This window comes from Lampetra planeri, unplaced genomic scaffold (assembly GCF_965212315.1).
Source record: "Lampetra planeri unplaced genomic scaffold, kcLamPlan1.2.h2 scaffold_363, whole genome shotgun sequence".
Classification (NCBI taxonomy): domain Eukaryota; kingdom Metazoa; phylum Chordata; class Hyperoartia; order Petromyzontiformes; family Petromyzontidae; genus Lampetra; species Lampetra planeri.
The window spans coordinates 43,828-67,563 of NW_027615186.1; the positions used below are offsets into that span (position 1 = coordinate 43,828).

At 58.8% G+C, this 23,736-nt stretch overlaps 1 protein-coding gene across 1 annotated transcript in view; it reads right to left on the reverse strand.

The window, feature by feature from the left end:
* FAH (fumarylacetoacetate hydrolase) overlaps positions 1-16,990 on the reverse strand; it is a gene marked incomplete at its 5' end in the record, with an annotated part of 34,768 nt that extends 17,778 nt beyond the window's left edge. The window contains 9 exon segments of the mRNA XM_078623657.1: positions 1,178-1,277; positions 2,639-2,691; positions 3,615-3,712; positions 6,921-6,990; positions 6,993-7,010; positions 8,819-8,868; positions 11,078-11,205; positions 14,180-14,290; positions 16,871-16,990. Coding sequence (XP_078479783.1) covers positions 1,178-1,277; positions 2,639-2,691; positions 3,615-3,712; positions 6,921-6,990; positions 6,993-7,010; positions 8,819-8,868; positions 11,078-11,205; positions 14,180-14,290; positions 16,871-16,990 — 748 coding nt within the window.
* Positions 16,991-23,736: the final 6,746 nt, after the last annotated feature.

A 23,736-nucleotide genomic window follows, 5' to 3' on the forward strand; every position in this document is an offset into this window, starting at 1 on the left:
CATCATCGTCGTCATCATAATCATCGTCATGATCATCGTCGTCATCATAATCATCGTCATGATCATCATCGTCATCATCATCGTCATGATCATCATCGTCATCATCATCATCATCGTCATGATCATCATCGTCATCATCATAATCATCGTCATGATCATCATCGTCATCATCATAATCATCGTCATGATCATCATCGTCATCATCATCGTCATGATCATCATCGTCATCATCATAATCATCGTCATGATCATCATCGTCATCATCATCGTCATGATCATCATCGTCATCATCATCGTCATGATCATCGTCATGATCATCATCGTCATCATGATCATCATCGTCATCAACATCGTCATCGTCACCAGTCATGTTCAATGCAGTTGCCCTGTCTCTCTCTCTCTCTACGCAGGTGATGAGTGGAGACTCGTCCAACTGTTACTAGTCGAACTGCATCGTCATTGTGGTTGCTGTTGTGATTGTTGTTGTGATTGTTGGTGCGATTGTTGTTGTGATTGTTGTGATTGCTGTTATGGTTGTGATTGTTGTTGTGATTGTTGGTGTGCGATTGTTGTTGTGATTGTTGTGATTGCTGTTATGGTTGTGATTGTTGTTGTGAATGTTGTTATGTTTGTGATTGTTGGTGTGATTGTGATTGTTGTTGTGATTGTTGTGATTGCTGTTGTGGTTGTTGGTGTGATTGTTGGTGTGATTGTGATTGTTGTTGTGATTGTTGTGATTGCTGTTATGGTTGTGATTGTTGTTGTGAATGTTGTTATGTTTGTGATTGCTGTTGCCGTGCGTGTTGTTGTGGTTGTTGTCGTCGTGGTTGCTGTTGTAGTTGTTATTATTGTTGTGATTGTGATTGTTGTTGTTATTGTTGTGATTGTTGTTGCCGTGCGTGTTGTTGTGGTTGTCGTCGTCGTGGTTGCTGTTGCAGTTGCTATTATTGTTGTTGTGGTTGTTGGTGTGATTGTTGTTGTTATTGTTGTGATTGTTGTTGCCGTGCGTGTTGTTGTGGTTGTTGGTGTGATTGTTGTTGTTATTGTTGTGATTGTTGTTGCCGTGCGTGTTGTTGTCGTCGTGGTTGCTGTTGTAGTTGTGGTTGCTATTGTAGTTCATATTGTTGTTGTTGTGGTTGTTGTTGTTGTGGTTGTTGTTGTGGTTGTTGTGTCTCACCGCTCCAGTCGTTCATGAGCACCATGCCGAAGATGTGGTCCTGTGCGCGCTCCATGGCGATGGGCTCGCCCAGCCGGTTGCCGGGCCCCACGAAGAAGGCCTGGGGGTCACGTGGGGGGGGGGGGGGAGAACAGGGGGGAGAGGGGGGGGGCGAGGGGGGCGAGGGGGAGAGGGGGAGGGAGAGGGGGTGGAGAGGGGGCGAGGGGGGGGGAGAGGGGGGAGTGGGGGAGAGGGCGAGGAAGAGAGAGGGTGGGGCAGGGAGGGCGAGGGGGGAGAAGGGGAAGAGGGGGGGGACAAGGGTGAGAGGGGGGGGCGAGGGGGGTGAGAGGGGGGGGGAGGGGGGGGGGGGCGAGGAGGGAGAGGGGGAGGGGGGGAGAGGGGGGGGGGAGGGGTCACGTGGAGGGGCGAGGGGGGGGTGACAGGGGGGTGAGAGGGGGTGGGGGCGAGGGGGGGGGGAGGGGGGGGCGAGGGGGGGTGGAGAGGGGGGGGCGAGGAGGGAGAGGGGGAGGGGGGGAGAGGGGGGTGAGAGGGGGGGGGGAGAGGGGGGGGCGAGGGGGGGAGAGGGGGGAGAAGGGGAAGAGGGGGGGGACAAGGGTGAGAGGGGGGGGGCGAGGGGGGTGAGAGGGGGGGGGAGAGGGGGGGGGCGAGGGGGGAGAGGGGGAGGGAGAGGGGGGGGGGAGAGGGGGGAGTGGGGGAGAGGGCGAGGGGGAGAGAGGGTGGGGCAGGGAGGGCGAGGGGGGAGAAGGGGAAGAGGGGGGGGACAAGGGTGAGAGGGGGGGGGCGAGGGGGGTGAGAGGGGGGGGGAGGGGGGGGGGCGAGGAGGGAGAGGGGGAGGGGGGGAGAGGGGGGGGGGGAGGGGTCACGTGGAGGGGCGAGGGGGGGTGACAGGGGGGTGAGAGGGGGTGGGGGCGAGGGGGGGGGGAGGGGGGGGGCGAGGGGGGGTGGAGAGGGGGTGGAGAGGGGGTGGGGGGGAGGGGGGGGCGAGGGGGGTGGAGAGGGGGTGGGGGCGAGGGGGGTGGAGGGGGGGGCGAGGGGGGTGGAGAGGGGGTGGGGGGGAGGGGGGGTGACAGGGGGGTGAGAGGGGGTGGGGGCGAGGGGGGGGGAGGGGGGGGCGAGGGGGGTGGAGAGGGGGTGGAGAGGGGGTGGGGGCGAGGGGGGGGGCGAGGGGGGGGCGAGGGGGGTGGAGAGGGGGGTGGGGGCGAGGGGGGTGACGATGCGGTGGAATTATTTTCAAATTCGTCTAACCGTGGACCGTCAAGAGAGCGGTGGCTCACGATGACGTCACTGGCGAGCGAAGGGCGCGTGGTAGTAGCGGTGTTGTTGTTGTTGTTGTCGTAGTTGTTGTTGTTGTTGTCGTGAGGCTAATAGAAACACGGCGGTGTGAACGGGGGTGTCCGCAGGCTGCGTCGTTGTTGTTGTTGTTGTTGATGTTGTTGTTGTTGTTGATGTTGTTGTTGTTACCATCTCCAGCTCGAAGTCCAGAAGGCGGCTCGCTCCGAACACGGGGGGCTGGTCTACACACACACAAAGACAAAGATCCCCCGTGTAGCCTTAACAGACTGTAGGGGCAAGTGCTGTTAGCGAGCACCTATGAAGGCCTGCACGGCACACGAGGGGGTGGGTGGCCAGCAACCACGCCCGGCCGCCTTTGTCTCCCTAGTGGCGATGTTTACACACCGCACCAGGTACTCATTTGAGGCTGAGTCGACCTAGGTGAGGCCCGGGACCGGTTCAGATAATCGTCACTGGTGTTGGCCGTGAGCGGGAATCGAACTCGGGTCGCCGGGTTCGTAGCGCAGCGCGCTCACCGCTGCACTACCGCTCCCTACACACACACTCACACACGCACACACACACACATAGATACATAAACACGCACACACACAGGCGCACACGCACACACGCGTACGCACGGGAACACAGTCGTGTCACACACACATACACCTACACAACAACAACAACAACAACCGCCACTTAAGTGGCGGTGACCACGACGCTAGTGCCAGGCCATGTGCACCTTGAGGTCACACACGCAGACCCCCCCACACACACACACACGTGTGTCAAGTGTGTGTGTGTGGGTAGTGTGTGCGCGTAGTGTGCGTGCGTGCACGTGAATGTAGTGTGTTTGTGTGCGCGTCTACGTGTGTACGTGCGTGTACGTGTGTGTGTGTGTGTGCGTGTGTGTACGTGTGCGCGTGTGTGTACGTGTGCGCGTGTATGCGCGTGTATGCGCGTGTGCGCGTGTACGTGTGTGTGCGCGCGTGTATGCGTGTACGTGCGTGTGTGCGCGCGTGTATGCGTGTACGTGTGTACGTGCGTGTGTGTGTGCGCGCATGTACGTGCGTGCATGCGCGCGTGTGTACGTGCGTGTACGTGCGTGTACGTGCGTGTGCGCGTGTGCGTGCGTGCCGCTGGACGGGAGGTGTGTGCTCACCGTCGTGGGGCCGCGTCTGCCCGTGGGGGCGGCGGATCGGAGTCCCCGACGGCACCACGGAGGAGGCGCGGCCGTGGTAGCCCACGGGGAGGTGAAGCCTGCAGCACCACGCTCACCACGCTCACCAACACGCTCACCACGCTCACCACCACACTCACCACCACGCTCACCACGCTCACCACCACACTCACCACCACGCTCACCACGCTCACCAACACGCTCACCACGCTCACCACCACACTCACCACCACGCTCACCACGCTCACCAACACGCTCACCAACACGCTCACCAACACGCTCACCACCACGCTCACCACCACGCTCACCACGCTCACCACGCTCACCACGCTCACCAACACGCTCACCAACACGCTCACCAACACGCTCACCAACACGCTCACCAACACGCTCACCACCACGCTCACCACCACGCTCACCACCACGCTCACCACGCTCACCACCACACTCACCACCACGCTCACCAACACGCTCACCAACACGCTCACCACGCTCACCACCACACTCACCACCACGCTCACCACGCTCACCACCACACTCACCAACACGCTCACCACGCTCACCACCACACTCACCACCACGCTCACCACGCTCACCACCACACTCACCAACACGCTCACCACGCTCACCAACACGCTCACCAACACGCTCACCAACACGCTCACCACCACGCTCACCACCACGCTCACCAACACGCTCACCAACACGCTCACCAACACGCTCACCACGCTCACCACGCTCACCAACACGCTCACCAACACGCTCACCAACACGCTCACCAACACGCTCACCACTACGCTCACCACCACCACACTCACCACCACGCTCACCACCACGCTCACCACCACGCTCACCACCACGCTCACCAACACGCTCACCAACACGCTCACCAACACGCTCACCAACACGCTCACCAACACGCTCACCAACACCACACTCACCAACACGCTCACCAACACGCTCACCAACACGCTCACCACGCTCACCAACACACTCACCAACACGCTCACTACTACACTCACCACCACGCTCACCACGCTCACCAACACGCTCACCACACTCACCACTACGCTCACCAACACACTCACCAACACCACACTCACCACCACGCTCACCACGCTCACCAACACGCTCACCACACTCACCACTACGCTCACCAACACACCACCACCACACTCACCACCACGCTCACCACGTTCACCACGCTCACCAACACGCTCACCAACACGCTCACCAACACACTCACCACGCCCACCACCACACTCACCAACACGCTCACCAACACACTCACCACGCTCACCACCACCACACTCACCAACACGCTCACCAACACGCTCACCAACACGCTCACCACCACCACACTCACCAACACGCTCACCAACATGCTCACCAACACACTCACCACGCTCACCACCACACTCACCACCACGCTCACCACGCTCACCAACACGCTCACCAACACGCTCACCAACACGCTCACCACGCTCACCACCACACTCACCACCACGCTCACCACGCTCACCAACACGCTCACCAACACGCTCACCAACACGCTCACCACGCTCACCACCACACTCACCAACACGCTCACCAACACGCTCACCAACACACTCACCACGCTCACCACCACACTCACCACCACACTCACCAACACGCTCACCAACACACTCACCACGCTCACCACCACCACACTCACCAACACGCTCACCAACACGCTCACCAACACACTCACCACGCTCACCACCACACTCACCACCACGCTCACCACCACCACACTCACCACCACACTCACCAACACGCTCACCAACACACTCACCACGCTCACCACCACACTCACCACCACGCTCACCACCACTACACTCACCAACACGCTCACCAACACGCTCACCAACACACTCACCACGCTCACCACCACACTCACCACCACGCTCACCAACACACTCACCACCACCACACTCACCACCACGCTCACCACCACGCTCACCACCACCACACTCACCAACACGCTCACCAACACACTCACCACGCTCACCACGCTCACCAACACGCTCACCAACACGCTCACCAACACACTCACCACGCTCACCAACATGCTCACCAACACGCTCACCAACACACTCACCACCACACTCACCACTACGCTCACCACACTCACCAACACGCTCACCACCACACTCACCACTACGCTCACCACACTCACCACTACCACCAAACTCACCACTACCATGCTCCCCACACTCACCACCACGCTCCCCACACTCACCACCACGCTCACCACACTCACCACCACGCTCACCACGCTCACCACGCTCGCCACCACCACCACGCTCACCACCACCACGCTCACCACCACCACCACCACGCTCACCACCACCACCACGCTCACCACGCTCACCACTCACCACGCTCACCACGCTCACCACCACGGAGGAGGCGCGGCCGTGGTACCCCACGGGGAGGTGCAGCCTGCAGCACCACACTCACCACGCTCACCAACACGCTCACCACCACCACGCTCACCACTACCACCGTCACGCTCACCACCACCACGCTCACCACTACCAAGCTCACCACAACCATGCTCACCATGGGGCTACAGTGAGATGAGAGGGGAGAGGCAGCAGAGTGCGTGGAGGGGAGTAGAGTGAGATGAGAGGGGAGAGGTAGGAGAGTGCGTGGAGGGGAGTGGAGTGAGATGAGAGGGGAGAGGTAGGAGAGTGCGTGGAGGGGAGTGGAGTGGGATGAGAGGGGAGAGGCAGCAGAGTGCGTGGAGGGGAGTAGAGTGGGATGAGAGGGGAGAGGCAGGAGAGCGCGTGGAGGGGAGTGGAGTGAGATGAGAGGGGAGAGGTAGGAGAGCGCGTGGAGGGGAGTGGAGTGAGATGAGAGGGGAGAGGCAGGAGAGTGCGTGGAGGGGAGTGGAGTGAGATGAGAGGGGAGAGGTAGGAGAGTGCGTGGAGGGGAGTGGAGTGAGATGAGAGGGGAGAGGCAGGAGAGTGCGTGGAGGGGAGTAGAGTGAGATGAGAGGGGAGAGGCAGGGGAGTGCGTGGAGGGGAGTAGAGTGAGATGAGAGGGGAGAGGCAGGGGAGTGTGTGGAGGGGAGTAGAGTGAGATGAGAGGGGAGAGGCAGGGGAGTGCGTGGAGGGGAGTAGAGTGAGATGAGAGGGGAGAGGTGGGAGAGTGCGTGGAGGGGAGTAGAGTGAGATGAGAGGGGAGAGGCAGGGGAGTGCGTGGAGTTGATCTGTGAGCAATGCTGGCTGTGTGAGTCTCTCTCTCTCTGTGTCCCCTCACCAGTTGGGCATGAGCGCGTTGTCGGGACCACGGAACATGATGCCCACGTTGGTCGCGTGGTCTCGCGAGAGTAGAAGTCCGTGTAGTCTCCTGCAGTCGCGCCAAACACAAAGGTGCCATTTAAACAAACCATTTGGGGGGCACAGTGCTCGGGGGGGGGGGGGGGGGGGGGCGTGAGGTTCATAATGGCCGTGTCCAGAGATACGGAGCCAGCACGGCCGAGAGCCTGGGTTCAATCCCCGGGTCTGGGTGTCACTCGCTCTGTCTCGGTGTTTCTCAAATGAGTTCGCTCAATCAGCCACCCACTCAGTCACCCACTCAGCCACCCACTCCCTCACCTACTCACTCACCTACCCACCCACTCACCTACCCACCTGCTCACCCACCCACTCACCCGCTCACCCACTCACCCACCAACTCACCCACCCACCCACTCCCTCACCCACCCACTCACCCACCCACTCCCTCACCCACCCACTCACCCACCCACTCCCTCACCCACTCACCCACCCACCTACTCCCTCACCCACCCACTCACCCACCCACTTCCTCACCCACCCACTCACCACCCACTCCCTCACCCACCCCACTCACCCACCCACTCCCTCACCCACCACTCACCCACCCACTCCCTCACCCACTCACCCGCTCACCCACCCACTCACCCGCTCACCCACCCACTCACCCGCTCACCCACCCACTCACCCGCTCACCCACCCACTCACTCACTCACTCGCCCGCCCACCCACCCACCCACTCACTTCGCCCCACCCACCCACCCACCCACTCCCTCACTCGCCCACCCACCCCACCCACCCCACTCCCTCACCCACCCACTCACCCACCCACCCACTCCCTCACCCACCCACTCACCCACCCACTCGCCCACTCATCCACCCACCCACTCCCTCACGACCCACCCACCCACTCCCTCACCCACTCACCTACCCACCCACCAAACCCACTCATGCAAAGACAACAGTTCACGGACTGTCGGGGCAAGTGCTGTTAGCGTGCAGCGCCTATGAAGGCCGGCACGGCACACGAGGGCGTAGGTTGCGTTTACGCACCGCACCAGGCTTAAATTTAAAGCTATTTAATCTGATTACATAGTTTTAATTTTACCAGGTCAAGCCCACTCAGCTCTTTTTCAGACTCGAAGTGGCTTATCATCGTATGGAAATGCACAGCACTCCAAGCGCTCTGAAAGCGTGACGTTGATTCTAACTGTGGAGGGAAAAAACCGGAGGACCCGGAGAAAAAAACACACGTGACCACGGGGGAGAGAGAGAGACGCCGCAAAATCCAAATACACAGTAGCAGGCATCAGGGTTGGGATTGAACCCACGACTTCCTGTAGACCAGGCGAGGTAGTTAACATATCATAGCCACCGTGATGATGATGATGAGAGAGAGACACGCAAACTCCAAATATACAGCAGCAGGCGTCGTCAGGGTCGGGATTGAACCCACGACCTCCTGTGTACCAGGCGAGGGTAGTCAACATCTCATAGCCACCGTGATGATGATGATGAGAGAGAGACACGCAAACTCCAAATATACAGCAGCAGGCGTCAGGGTTGGGATTGAACCCACGACCTCCTGTAGACCAGGCGAGGTAGTTAACATCTCGCCATCGCGGCGGTCCGACTCATTTGAGGTCGAGCGGACCTAGGGGAGGCCCAGGACCGGCTCAGATCATCGTCGCCGGCGTTGGCGAGTCCCCATGCTGGTGTGGGCATTGATTCAAACCCATCACACCTCTCTCCGGGGGCGGTTGGTAAAATGAATACCACTTTGTGGGGTGTGGGGATGGGGGTCAACGGTAATTGTCCGTCGAACAGACTCGCTCCCGCCACAGGAACGTGGAGTTTCCACCGATGCCGCGCGCCGCTCACCGATGTTGGCGGGGAGGTGCATGGTGGCCTCTTCTCGCAGCGTGAATGCCCTGACGGCAAAGGTAAAGACAAAGATCCCCCCCCCCGTGTTAGCCTCAAAAAGAGATTGTGGGGGCAAGTGGTTTGCTAACCACCTGCACCACCACCACCACCGCCACCACCACCGCCACCACCACCGCCACCACCACCGCCACCACCACCGCCACCCACCACCCGCATGTACACTCCACACAGTCACACACAGACACACAGACATACACACAGTCACACACACACACAGACACACAGACACACACACAGTCACACACAGACACACACATACACACATGGACACACACACACACACATGGACACACACACACACACATGGACACACACACACGGACACACACACACGGACACACACACACACACATGAACACACACACACATGAACACGCACATGGACACTCACACACAGACACACACACACATAAAGATAAAGATCCCCCGTGTAGCCTTAACAGACTGTATTGGCAAGTGCTGTTAGCGAGCGCATATGAAGGCCGGAACGGTACACGAGGGGGTGGGTGGCCAGCACCACGCCCGACCGCCTTTGTCTCCCCAGTGGCGATGTTTGCACATCGCACCGGGTACTCAATTGAGGCTGAGTCGACCTAGGGGAGGCCCAAGACCGGTTCAGATAATCGTCACTGGTGTTGGCCGTGAGCGGGAATCGAACCCGGGTGGCCAGGTTCGTAGCGCAGCGCGCTAACCACTACACTGCCGCTCCACAGAAACACACACACACACAGTCACACACAGACACAAACACAGTCACACACAGACACTCACACAGTCACACACAGACACACACACAGACATACACAGACACACACACAGTCACACACAGACACTCACACAGTCACACACAGACACACACACAGTCACACACAGACACACACACAGTCACACACAGACACTCACACAGTCACACACAGACACACACACAGTCACACACAGACACACACACAGTCACACACAGACACTCACACAGTCACACACAGACACACACACAGACATACACACAGACATACACACAGTCACACACACAGTTACACACACAGTCACACACAGACACACACACAGTCACACACAGTTACACACAGACACACACACAGTCACACACAGACACTCACACAGTCACACACAGACACACACACAGACATACACACAGACATACACACAGTCACACACACAGTCACACACAGACACACACACAGACACACACAGACACACACACACACTCACACAGTCACACACAGACACACACACAGACATACACACAGACATACACACAGTCACACACACAGTCACACACAGACACTCACACAGTCACACACAGACACACACACAGTCACACACAGACACACACACAGTCACACACAGACACACACACAGACATACACACAGTCACACACAGACACACACACAGTCACACACAGACACACACACAGACATACACACAGTCACACACAGACACACACACAGTCACACACAGACACACACACAGACATACACAGTCACACACAGACACACACACAGACACACACACAGTCACACACAGACACACACACAGTCACACACAGACACACACACAGTCACACACAGACACACACACAGTCACACACAGACACACACACAGACACACACACAGTCACACACAGACACACACACAGTCACACACAGACACACACACAGACATACACACAGTCACACACAGACACACACAGTCACACACACAGTCACCACGCCTGGCCACCTTTGTGTGTGTGTGTGTGCATCTGTCCCGTGACCTCCTCCTGCCCCCAGCCTGGCACAGCGGTCAACCCACAGCACCTCTGGGGTTCTGTACCGAACATCCCCCCCAACCCCCCCACCAACCCCCCACACCCAACAACCCCTCCCATAATCCCCCCCACCCAACCCCCCGAACCCCCCCCCCCCCCCCAACAACCCCCACACACCCAAAACCCGTTGCCGGCGGTGAGAGCCGGCGCTCACCGCCGGCTCCCAACCCTGGCGCTCACCGCTCACCGCCACCGCTCACCGCCACTGCTCACCGCCACCACTCACCGCTCACCGCCACCGCTCACCACCACCGCTCACCGCTCACCGCCACCGCTCACCGCCACCGCTCACCGCCACCGCTCACCGCCACCGCTCACCGCCACCGCTCACCGCCACCGCTCACCGCCACCGCTCACCGCCACCGCTCACCGCTGGCGCAGGGCGGCGTCGTCCCGCAGGACGCCGTCTCCTCCCGTGGCGGCGAGCAGGCGCTGCAGCGTCGCTCGCAGCTCCCTCCACGCACCGCAGCCCAGCGCCATCAGCCCGTTCAGAGAAGCCTGCACACTCGCACGCACGCACACACGCATGGGGGGGTCAAGCCACGGAGGTAGAAAAAATAAACAGAAACATCAGCACGTTTCGATCGCAACAAGAGCAATCGTCATCGGGTGAAAGATTAGCGAGAGAGCTGCTGAGGTTTGTGATGGGTGCAGCCCAAGGGTCACAAGCCAAGTGGGTGGGGCTAGAGATGAAATGTGCATGTCAATGTAAGAACGTTTCGATTTAAAGCTTCTTTCGTGACTGCAGGGATTCATCTTCTTGGTTCTTTCGGTAAAGTCACGTAGAAGGGAAATAATAAAATAATAAAAATAAAACATAATAAAACTTCGATTTAAAGCTTCTTTCGTGACTGCAGGGATTCATCTTCTTGGTTCTTTCGGTAAAGTCACGTAGAAGGGAAATAATAACGCAAGCAGCCGTCCTCAGGTGAAGAACAGGTCTGTCGAGAAGACAGAGTGTTTCATTCAGACGCTGTCTTCTCGACAGACCTGTTCTCCACCTGAGGACGGCTGCTTGCGTTGTGGCCGAAACGTCGTGAGAATTATTTTATTATGTTTTATTTTTATTATTTTATTATTTCCATTCTTACGTGACTTTACCGAAAGAACCAAGAAGATGTAAGAACGAGCAACGGTTTCGTTAATTCAGGACATCTCACGATCTCCACGCGATTTTCTTACCAGTTTCGATGTACCATTGGAACCTCATTTGGCAGTAAAAAAATATGATAATTGATTTTTTACCCTTCTATCTGGCAACAAAACTTACACCTTTTTTTACAAGGAGTCATGTTTGCATAGACCACGATACCTGCAGCCATAATGCAAACAAAAAACATAACTCTGATAATGTATGCACTGTCCTTGAAGTTGATTGGTCCACACCCGAGACAGCTTTCCTTAGAGCCTAGTCTCACATGGTGTTGGACCAGATGACGCCAAAAGGCGCACAACTCAAAGACAATGCACCATCAGAGTATGAGAGCTTGGGGTAAGCATTTACACCATTGGAACCTCATTGCGTGAGTGAGTGAGCGTGTGTGTTAGTGTGTGCATGTGTGCATGGGTGTGTGTGTGCGTGAGTGAGTGTGTGCGTGTGTGTGTGCGTGTGTGAGTGCGTGTGTGAGTGCGTGAGTGAGTGAGTGAGCGAGTGAGCGAGTGAGCGAGTGCGTGAGTGCGTGAGTGAGTGAGCGAGTGAGCGAGTGCGTGAGTGAGTGGGTGAGTGAGTGTGTGCATGTGTGCATGGGTGTGTGTGTGCGTGAGTGTGTGTGTGCGTGTGTGCGTGTGTGTGTGCGTGTGTGAGTGCGTGAGCGAGTGCGTGAGTGCGTGTGTGCGTGGGTGAGTGTGTGAGTGAGCGAGTGCGTGAGTGCGTGAGTGAGTGTGTGCATGTGTGCATGGGTGTGTGTGTGCGTGAGTGTGTGTGTGCGTGTGTGCGTGTGTGTGTGCGTGTGTGAGTGCGTGAGTGCGTGAGCGAGTGCGTGTGTGCGTGTGTGAGTGAGCGAGTGAGCGAGTGCGTGAGTGCGTGAGTGAGTGTGTGCATGTGTGCATGGGTGTGTGTGTGCGTGAGTGAGTGTGTGCGTGTGTGCGTGTGTGTGTGCGTGTGTGAGTGCGTGAGCGAGTGCGTGAGTGCGTGCGGGAGTGAGTGCGGGAGTGAGTGCGTGAGTGAGAGCATGGGTGTGTGTGTGCGTGAGTGAGTGCGTGAGTGAGAGCATGCATGGGTGCGTGAGTGAGTGCGTGAGCGTGTGAGTGAGTGTGTGCGTGTGTGCGTGGGTGCGTGAGTGAGTGAGTGAGTGCGTGAGTGAGTGAGCGAGTGCGTGAGTGCGTGAGTGAGTGCGTGAGTGAGTGTGTGCGTGTGTGCATGGGTGTGTGTGTGCGTGAGTGAGTGCGTGAGTGAGAGCATGCATGGGTGCGTGAGTGAGTGAGTGAGTGAGCGAGTGCGTGAGTGAGTGAGCGAGTGCGTGAGTGCGTGTGTGCGTGGGTGAGTGTGTGAGTGAGCGAGCGAGTGCGTGAGTGCGTGTGTTAGTGCGTGAGTGAGCGAGTGCGTGAGTGAGTGAGCGAGTGAGCGTGTGTGTTAGTGTGTGAGTGAGCGAGCGAGTGCGTGAGTGAGTGTGTGCGTGTGTGAGTGCGGGAGTGCGTGCAGGAGTGCATGCATGAGTGAGTGCGTGAGTGAGTGCGTGAGTGAGTGTGTGCGTGTGTGCATGGGTGTGTGTGTGCGTGAGTGAGTGCGTGAGTGAGTGTGTGCGTGTGTGCATGGGTGTGTGTGTGCGTGAGTGAGTGCGTGAGTGAGTGCGTGCGTGTGTGCATGGGTGTGTGTGTGCGTGTGTGAGTGCGTGAGTGAGTGAGTGCGTGCGTGTGTGCATGGGTGTGTGTGTGCGTGTGTGTGTGAGTGCGTGAGTGAGTGAGTGTGTGCGTGTGTGCATGGGTGTGTGTGCGCGTGTGTGTGTGAGTGCGTGAGTGAGTGAGTGTGTGCGTGTGTGCATGGGTGTGTGTGTGCGTGAGTGAGTGCGTGAGTGAGTGAGTGTGTGCGTGTGTGCATGGGTGTGTGTGTGCGTGTGTGTGTGAGTGCGTGAGTGAGTGAGTGTGTGCGTGTGTGCATGGGTGTGTGTGTGCGTGAGTGAGTGCGTGAGTGAGTGAGTGTGTGCGTGTGTGTATGGGTGTGTGCGTGTGTGTGTGAGTGCGTGAGTGAGAGCATGCATGAGTGTGTGAGTGAGTGCGTGAGTGAGTGTGTGCGTGTGTGCATGGGTGTGTGTGTGCGTGTGTGAGTGCGTGAGTGAGAGCATGCATGAGTGCGTGAGTGAGTGTGTGCGTGAGTGAGTGTGTGCGTGTGTGCATGGGTGCGTGTGTGCGTGAGTGAGTGTGTGCGTGTGTGCATGGGTGCGTGTGTGTGTGCGTGTGTGCATGGGTGCGTGTGTGCATGGGTGCGTGTGTGTGTGCGTGTGTGCATGGGTGCGTGTGTGCGTGCGGCGCTCACCTCGCTGAGCACGTGTTGGTGAGGAGCGAGCTGGGGCCCGCTGAAGGCCTCCTTCACCACGCCCAGGTCCAGGATGTGGTCCCCGATCGCCACGCCGATCCTAGGCCGAGGCTGCGCCCACACAAAGACAAAGGTCCCCCCCACCACCGTGTAGCCCACGTAGACTGTTGGGGCAAGTGCTGTTAGTAGCGAGTAACAGGGGTGGGTGAAAGGGGGGGTGAAGGGGGTTGTGTTTCAGATGGAATCGAATCCACGTTCTTCCGGTCGCGTGTGTGTCTGTGTGTCTCTTTGTCATTGTGCATGTGTCTGTATGTGTCTGTGTATCTCTGTGTGTCTCTTTGTCATTGTGCGTGTGTCTCTGTGTGTGTCTGTGTGTCTCTGTGTGTCTCTTTGTTATTGTGCGTGTATCTCTGTGTGTGTCTGTGTGTCTCTTTGTCATTGTGCATGTGTCTCTGTGTGTGTCTGTGTGTGTCTGTGTGTTTCTTTGTCATTATGCATGTGTCTGTGTGTCTCTGTGTGTCTTTGTGTGTGTCTGTGTGTCTCTGTGTGTGTCTGTGTGTCTCTGTGTGTCTTTGTGTGTGTCTGTGTGTCTCTGTGTGTGTCTGTGTGTCTCTGTGTGTGTCTGTGTGTCTCTTTGTCATTGTGCGTGTATCTCTGTGTGTGTCTGTGTGTCTCTTTGTCATTGTGCGTGTGTCTCTGTGTGTGTCTGTGTCTCTTTGTCATTGTGCGCGTGTCTCTGTGTGTGTCTGTATGTGTCTGTGTGTCTCTTTGTCATTGTGCATGTGTCTGTGTGTCTCTGTGTGTCTCTGTGTGTATCTGTGTGTGTCTGTGTGTCTCTTTGTCATTGTGCATGTGTCTGTGTGTCTCTGTGTGTCTCTGTGTGTGTCTGTATGTGTCTGTATGTGTCTGTGTGTGTCTGTGTGTGTCTCTTTGTCATTGTGCGTGTGTCTCTGTGTGTGTCTGTGTGTGTCTGTGTGTTTCTTTGTCATTATGCATGTGTCTGTGTGTCTCTGTGTGTCTTTGTGTGTGTCTGTGTGTCTCTGTGTGTGTCTGTGTGTCTCTTTGTCATTGTGCGTGTATCTCTGTGTGTGTCTCTTTGTCATTGTGCGTGTGTCTCTGTGTGTGTCTGTATGTGTCTGTGTGTCTCTTTGTCATTGTGCATGTGTCTGTGTGTCTGTATGTGTCTGTATGTGTCTGTATGTGTCTGTATGTGTCTGTGTGTGTCTGTGTGTGTCTCTTTGTCATTGTGCGTGTGTCTCTGTGTGTGTCTGTGATCCAGAGTCTGAGACTGAGAAGCTACCTGGTCTGTCGCTCCACACGAAGCTTCGGGTCTTCTCGGCCACTGTCATGCCCTCCCCTTCTCTACGCTCGCGAAACGCGGACCCCCCTAACTGAACCAATCAGGCTGGCCTGCCTACGATCCAGCCTGGGTTCAACCAGTAGGCTGGATTGTGTGAGGAGCTCACGAATCCTTGAAAGATTTGGACAAAGTCCCATTGGTGAGCTCCTCCAGCAGGCAAGGCTGCGTTGGCTGGGTCATGTAGCCCGCATGCCCAGCCACCGCATGCCTAAACAGATTTAGTTCGGCCGAATCGAGGGGGCTAAACGGGCGTGGCACGGGCTAGAGAAGAGATGGAGTGATGTGATACAGGAGGACGTGGAGCTGAGTGGACTTGCCGATGACTGGTACCAGCGGTGTCAAGATCGGCCTCTGTGGAGGGAGGCTCGTGAGGACGCTACTGGGCAGTTGGAGGCAGTCGCCCTCCAACAACAACGGAGGGCGGAGGGAGCGACGCTCACAACAATGAGCAGAGCGCCGGGTGGCTAAAGCACAGCAAGTTGCCACAGTAGGGGGCACAGGTGGTGCATCAGCCACTCATCTGAGTCAGCTGACCCTTGGGCACCTACTGGGTCTGCCCCCGTGACCTCCTGCCAGCGGGCGTTCGACACTTCACGTGGCCTCAAGGTGCACATGGCCTGGCACAAGCGTCGTGGTGACGTCACCGCCACTTAGTGGTGAATGGCGGTTGTTGTTGTTGTCTGTGTGCGTGTGTGGGGGCTGTGTCTGTGTCTATGTGTGTGTCTGTGTGTGTGTGTCTGTGCGTGTGCGTGTGTGTGTGGGGCTCTGTGTCTATGTGTGTGCGTGTGCACGTCTGTGTGTCTGTGTGCGTGTGTGTGCGTGTGTGGGGCTCTGTGTCAGTGTGTGTGTCTGTGTGTGTGTGTGCGTGTCGTGCGTGTCTGTGCGTGTGTGTGTGTCTGTGTGTGTCTGTGTGTGTGTGTCTGTGTGGTGTGTGTCTGTGTGCGTGTGTGTGTGTCTGTGCGTGTGTGTCTGTGTGTGTGTGTGTCTGTGTGTGTGTGTGTCTGTGTGCGTGTGTGTCTGTGTGCGTGTGTGTCTGTGTGCGTGTGTGTGTGGTCTGTGCGTGTGTGTCTGTGTGTGTGTGTGTCTGTGTGTGTCTGTGTGTGTGTGTCTGTGTGCGTGTGTGTCTGGTGTGCGTGTGTGTGTGTCTGTGCGTGTGTGTGTCTGTGCGTGTGTGTGTCTGTGTGTGTGTGTGTCTGTGTGTGTGTGTGTCTGTGTGCGTGGTGTGTCTGTGTGCGTGTGTGTGTGTCTGTGGCGTGTGTGTGTCTGTGTGTGTGTGTGTCTGTGTGTGTGTGTGTCTGGTGTGCGTGTGTCTGTGCGTGTGCGAGGCTCACGTTGTCGCGCGTGGAGAACACGCCGTAGGGGAGGTTCTCCACGGGGAAGTCGGAGTCGGCGGGCACCGGGGATGAACGACGACGCCATGGCTGATAGATGCTGGCACGGCACACGGCACACACACACACGGCACACGGCACACACACGCACGCCACACGCACACGCACGGCACACGGCACACGCACACACGGCACACACATGGCACACGCACACGCGGTACACACACACACACGGTACACACATGGCACACACACGCACGCCACACGCACACGCGGCACACACACACGGCACACACACGGCACACACACACACACGGCACACACACACGGCACACACACGGCACACACACACACACGGCACACACGCACACACGGCACACACACGGCACACACACACACACGGCACACGGCACACACACGGCACACACACACGGCACACACACGGCACACACACACACACACGGCACACGGCACACACACACGGCACACACACATACACACACACACGGCACACACACGGCACACACACACACACGGCACACGCACACACGGCACACACGGCACACACACGCACACACGGCACACACACGGCACACACACACACGGCACACGGCACACACACACGGCACACACACACACGCACACACGCACGGCACACGGCACACACACATGGCACACACACACGCGCACGGCACGTACACGCACGGCACACACACACGGTCTACGTCAGAATGAGTATTTAAGACAGGAGGAATTCGATGAGCTATGAAGCTCGTTTTTCCCCACAGATGTCCAGGAGGGGCACGGAGTAAGAACGTGACAACAACAACAACAACCAAAATACAAAAAAAGCACGAGAGTGCAAAAATACAGGAAAGGTTACATTTTTACTTAAAGCTTTCGTGACTGCAGCAATTCATCTTACTAGGTCTTTTCGGTTAGCAGGCGAGATGGTGAGTGGGTGCGTGAGCTGGTGAGTGGATGGGTGAGCTGGTGAGTGGGTGCGTGAGCTGGTGAGTGGGTGCGTGAGCTGGTGAGTGGGTGAGCTGGTGAGTGGGTGAGCTGGTGAGTGGGTGCGTGAGCTAATGAGTGGGTGGGTGAGCTGGTCAGTGTGCGGGTGAGATGGTGAGTGGGTGCATGAGCTGGTGAGTGGATGGGTGAGCTGGTCAGTGGGCGGGTGAGATGGTGAGTGGGTGCGTGAGCTGGTGAGTGGGTGCGTGAGCTGGTGAGTGGGTGAGCTGGTGAGTGGGTGCGTGAGCTGGTGAGTGGGTGCGTGAGCTGGTGAGTGGGTGCGTGAGCTGGTCAGTGGGCGGGTGAGCTGGTGAGTGGGTGGATGAGCTGGTGAGTGGATGGGTGAGCTGGTCAGTGTGCGGGTGAGATGGTGAGTGGGTGCGTGAGCTAGTGAGTGGATGGGTGAGCTGGTCAGTGTGCGGGTGAGATGGTGAGTGGGTGGGTGAGCTGGTGAGTGGGTGCGTGAGCTGGTCAGTGTGCGGGTGAGATGGTGAGTGGGTGCGTGAGCTGGTGAGTGGATGGGTGAGCTGGTCAGTGGGCGGGTGAGATGGTGAGTGGGTGGGTGAGCTGGTGAGTGGGTGCGTGAGCTGGTGAGTGGGTGAGCTGGTGAGTGGGTGGGTGAGCTAATGAGTGGGTGGGTGAGCTGGTCAGTGTGCGGGTGAGATGGTGAGTGGGTGCGTGAGCTGGTGAGTGGATGGGTGAGCTGGTCAGTGGGCGGGTGAGATGGTGAGTGTGTGCGTGAGCTGGTGAGTGGATGGGTGAGCTGGTCAGTGGGCGGGTGAGATGGTGAGTGGGTGCGTGAGCTGGTGAGTGGGTGCGTGAGCTGGTCAGTGGGCGGGTGAGCTGGTGAGTGGGTGGATGAGCTGGTGAGTGGATGGGTGAGCTGGTCAGTGTGCGGGTGAGATGGTGAGTGGGTGCGTGAGCTAGTGAGTGGATGGGTGAGCTGGTCAGTGTGCGGGTGAGATGGTGAGTGGGTGCGTGAGCTAATGAGTGGATGGGTGAGCTGGTCAGTGTGCGGGTGAGATGGTGAGTGGGTGGGTGAGCTGGTGAGTGGATGGGTGAGCTGGTCAGTGTGCGGGTGAGATGGTGAGTGGGTGCGTGAGCTAATGAGTGGATGGGTGAGCTGGTCAGTGTGCGGGTGAGATGGTGAGTGGGTGCGTGAGCTGGTGAGTGGATGGGTGAGCTAATGAGTGGGTGGGTGAGCTGGTCAGTGTGCGGGTGAGATGGTGAGTGGGTGCGTGAGCTGGTGAGTGGATGGGTGAGCTGGTCAGTGGGCGGGTGAGATGGTGAGTGGGTGGATGAGCTGGTGAGTGGATGGGTGAGCTGGTCAGTGTGCGGGTGAGATGGTGAGTGGGTGGGTGAGCTGGTGAGTGGATGGGTGAGCTGGTCAGTGTGCGGGTGAGATGGTGAGTGGGTGGGTGAGCTAGTGAGTGGATGGGTGAGCTGGTCAGTGTGCGGGTGAGCTGGTGAGTGGGTGCGTGAGCTGGTGAGTGGATGGGTGAGCTAGTGAGTGGATGGGTGAGCTGGTGAGTGGGTGCGTGAGCTGGTGAGTGGATGGGTGAGCTGGTCAGTGGGCGGGTGAGATGGTGAGTGGGTGGGTGAGCTGGTGAGTGGGTGGGTGAGATGGTGAGTGGGTGCGTGAGCTGGTGAGTGGGTGCGTGAGCTGGTGAGTGGGTGGGTGAGCTGGTGAGTGGGTGGGTGAGCTGGTGAGTGGATGGGTGAGCTGGTGAGTGGGTGGGTGAGCTGGTGAGTGGATGGGTGAGCTAGTGAGTGGATGGGTGAGCGGGTGAGTGGGTGCGTGAGCTGGTGAGTGGATGGGTGAGCTGGTCAGTGGGTGCGTGAGATGGTGAGTGGGTGCGTGAGCTCGTGAGTGGGTGGGTGAGCTGGTGAGTGGGTGGGTGAGCTGGTGAGTGGGTGCGTGAGCTGGTCAGTGGGCGGGTGAGATGGTGAGTGGGTGGGTGAGATGGTGAGTGGGCGGGTGAGCTGGTGAGTGGGCGGGTGAGATGGTGAGTGGGCGGGTGAGCTGGTGAGTGGGTGCGTGAGCTGGTGAGTGGGGCGGGTGAGATGGTGAGTGGGCGGGTGAGCTGGTGAGTGGGTGCGTGAGCTGGTGAGTGGATGGGTGAGCTGGTGAGTGGGTGCGTGAGCTGGTGAGTGGATGGGTGAGCTAGTGAGTGGGTGCGTGAGATGGTGAGTGGATGGGTGAGCTGGTGAGTGGGTGCGTGAGCTGGTGAGTGGATGGGTGAGCTGGTCAGTGGGCGGGTGATATGGTGAGTGGGCGGGTGAGATGGTGAGTGGGTGGGTGAGCTGGTCAGTGGGTGGGTGAGATGGTGAGTGGGTGGGTGAGATGGTGAGTGGGTGGGTGAGCTGGTCAGTGGGCGGGTGATATGGTGAGTGGGTGGGTGAGCTGGTCAGTGGGTGGGTGAGATGGTGAGTGGGCGGGTGAGATGGTGAGTGGGTGGGTGAGCTGGTCAGTGGGTGGGTGAGATGGTGAGTGGGCGGGTGAGATGGTGAGTGGGTGGGTGAGATGGTGAGTGGATGGGTGAGCTGGTCAGTGGGCGGGTGATATGGTGAGTGGGCGGGTGAGATGGTGAGTGGGTGGGTGAGCTGGTCAGTGGGTGGGTGAGATGGTGAGTGGGCGGGTGAGATGGTGAGTGGGTGGGTGAGCTGGTCAGTGGGCGGGTGATATGGTGAGTGGGTGGGGTGAGCTGGTCAGTGGGTGGGGTGAGGATGGTGAGTGGGCGGGGTGAGATGGTGAGTGGGTGGGTGAGCTGGTCAGTGGGCGGGTGAGCTAGTGAGTGGGTGGGTGAGCTGGTCAGTGGGCGGGTGATATGGTGAGTGGGCGGGTGAGATGGTGAGTGGGCGGGTGAGATGGTGGAGTGGGCGGGGTGAGCTAGTGAGTGGGTGGGTGAGCTGGTCAGTGGGCGGGTGATATGGTGAGTGGGTGCGTGAGCTGGTGAGTGGGTGGGTGAGCTGGTGAGTGGGTGCGTGAGCTGGTGAGTGGGTGCGTGAGCTGGTGAGTGGGTGCGTGAGCTGGTGAGTGGGGTGCGTGAGCTGGTGAGTGGGTGCGTGAGCTGGTGAGTGGGTGGGTGAGATGGTGAGTGGGTGCGTGAGATGGTGAGTGGGTGCGTGAGCTGGTGAGTGGGTGGGTGAGCTGGTGAGTGGGTGGGTGAGATGGTGAGTGGGTGGGTGAGCTGGTGAGTGGGTGGGTGAGCTGGTGAGTGGGGTGGGTGAGATGGTGAGTGGGTGGGTGAGCTGGTGAGTGGGTGGGTGAGCTGGTGAGTGGGTGGGTGAGCTGGTGAGTGGGGTGGGTGAGATGGTGAGTGGTGGGTGAGATGAGTGAGTGGGTGCGTGAGCTGGTGAGTGGGTGGGTGAGCTGGTCAGTGGGCGGGGTGAGATGGTGAGTGGGTGCGTGAGCTGGTGAGTGGGTGGGTGAGCTGGTCAGTGGGTGGGTGAGATGGTGAGTGGGTGCGTGAGCTAGTGAGTGGGTGCGTGAGCTGGTCAGTGGGGCGGGTGAGCTGGTGAGTGGGTGGCTGAGATGGTGAGTGGGTGAGCTGGTGAGTGGGTGGGTGAGCTGGTCAGTGGGTGGGTGAGCTGGTGAGTGGGTGGGGTGAGCTGGTCAGTGGGCGGGTGAGATGGTGAGTGGGTGGGTGAGCTGGTGAGTGGGTGCGTGAGCTGGTGAGTGGATGGGTGAGCTGGTCAGTGGGCGGGTGATATGGTGAGTGGGCGGGTGAGATGGTGAGTGGGTGGGTGAGCTGGTCAGTGGGTGGGTGAGATGGTGAGTGGGCGGGTGAGATGGTGAGTGGGTGGGTGAGCTGGTCAGTGGGCGGGTGATATGGTGAGTGGGTGGGTGAGCTGGTCAGTGGGTGGGTGAGATGGTGAGTGGGCGGGGTGAGATGGTGAGTGGGTGGGTGAGCTGGTGAGTGGATGGGTGAGCTGGTCAGTGGGCGGGTGATATGGTGATGTGGGCGGGTGAGATGGTGAGTGGGTGGGTGAGCTGGTCAGTGGGCGGGTGATATGGTGAGTGGGTGGGTGAGCTGGTCAGTGGGTGGGTGAGATGGTGAGTGGGCGGGTGAGATGGTGAGTGGGTGGGTGAGCTGGTGAGTGGATGGGTGAGCTGGTCAGTGGGCGGGTGATATGGTGAGTGGGGCGGGTGAGATGGTGAGTGGGTGGGTGAGCTGGTCAGTGGGCGGGGTGAGATGGTGAGTGGGTGGGTGAGCTGGTCAGTGGGCGGGTGATATGGTGAGTGGGTGGGTGAGCTGGTCAGTGGGTGGGTGAGATGGTGAGTGGGGCGGGTGAGATGGTGAGTGGGTGGGTGAGCTGGTCAGTGGGTGGGTGAGATGGTGAGTGGGCGGGTGAGATGGTGAGTGGGTGGGTGAGATGGTGAGTGGATGGGTGAGCTGGTCAGTGGGCGGGTGATATGGTGAGTGGGCGGGTGAGATGGTGAGTGGGTGGGGTGAGCTGGTCAGTGGGTGGGAGAGATGGTGAGTGGGCGGGTGAGATGGTGAGTGGGTGGGTGAGCTGGTCAGTGGGCGGGTGATATGGTGAGTGGGTGGGTGAGCTGGTCAGTGGGTGGGTGAGATGGTGAGTGGGCGGGTGAGATGGTGAGTGGGTGGGTGAGCTGGTCAGTGGGCGGGTGAGCTAGTGAGTGGGTGGGTGAGCTGGTCAATGGGCGGGTGATATGGTGAGTCGGCGGGTGAGATGGTGAGTGGGGCGGGTGAGATGGTGAGTGGGCGGGTGAGCTAGTGAGTGGGTGGGTGAGCTGGTCAGTGGGCGGGTGATATGGTGAGTGGGTGCGTGAGCTGGTGAGTGGGTGGGTGAGCTGGTGAGTGGGTGCGTGAGCTGGTGAGTGGGTGCGTGAGCTGGTGAGTGGGTGCGTGAGCTGGTGAGTGGGTGCGTGAGCTGGTGAGTGGGTGCGCGAGCTGGTGAGTGGGTGGGTGAGATGGTGAGTGGGGTGCGTGAGATGGTGAGTGGGTGCGTGAGCTGGTGAGTGGGTGGGTGAGCTGGTGAGTGGGTGGGTGAGATGGTGAGTGGGTGGGTGAGCTGGGTGAGTGGGTGGGTGAGCTGGTGAGTGGGTGGGTGAGATGGTGAGTGGGTGGGTGAGCTGGTGAGTGGGTGGGTGAGCTGGTGAGTGGGGTGGGTGAGCTGGGGTGAGGTGGGTGAGATGGTGAGTGGGTGGGGTGAGATGGTGAGGTGGGTGGGTGAGATGGTGAGTGGGTGCGTGAGCTGGTGAGTGGGTGGGTGAGCTGGTCAGTGGGCGGGTGAGATGGTGAGTGGGTGCGTGAGCTGGTGAGTGGGTGGGTGAGCTGGTCAGTGGGTGGGGTGAGATGGTGAGTGGGGTGCGTGAGCTAGTGAGTGGGTGCGTGAGCTGGTCAGTGGGCGGGGTGAGCTGGTGAGTGGGTGGCTGAGATGGTGAATGGGTGAGCTGGTGAGTGGGTGGGTGAGCTGGTCAGTGGGGTGGGGTGAGCTGGTGAGTCGGTGGGTGAGCTGGTCAGTGGGCGGGTGAGATGGTGAGTGGGTGGGTGAGCTGGTGAGTGGGTGCGTGAGCTGGTGAGTGGATGGGTGAGCTGGTCAGTGGGGCGGGTGATATGGTGAGTGGGGCGGGTGAGATGGTGAGTGGGTGGGTGAGCTGGTCAGTGGGTGGGTGAGATGGTGAGTGGGCGGGTGAGATGGTGAGTGGGTGGTGAGCTGGTCAGTGGGCGGGTGATATGGTGAGTGGGGTGGGTGAGCTGGTCAGTGGGTGGGTGAGATGGTGAGTGGGCGGGTTAGATGGTGAGTGGGTGGGTGAGCTGGTCAGTGGGTGGGTGAGATGGTGAGTGGGGCGGGTGAGATGGTGAGTGGGTGGGTGAGATGGTGAG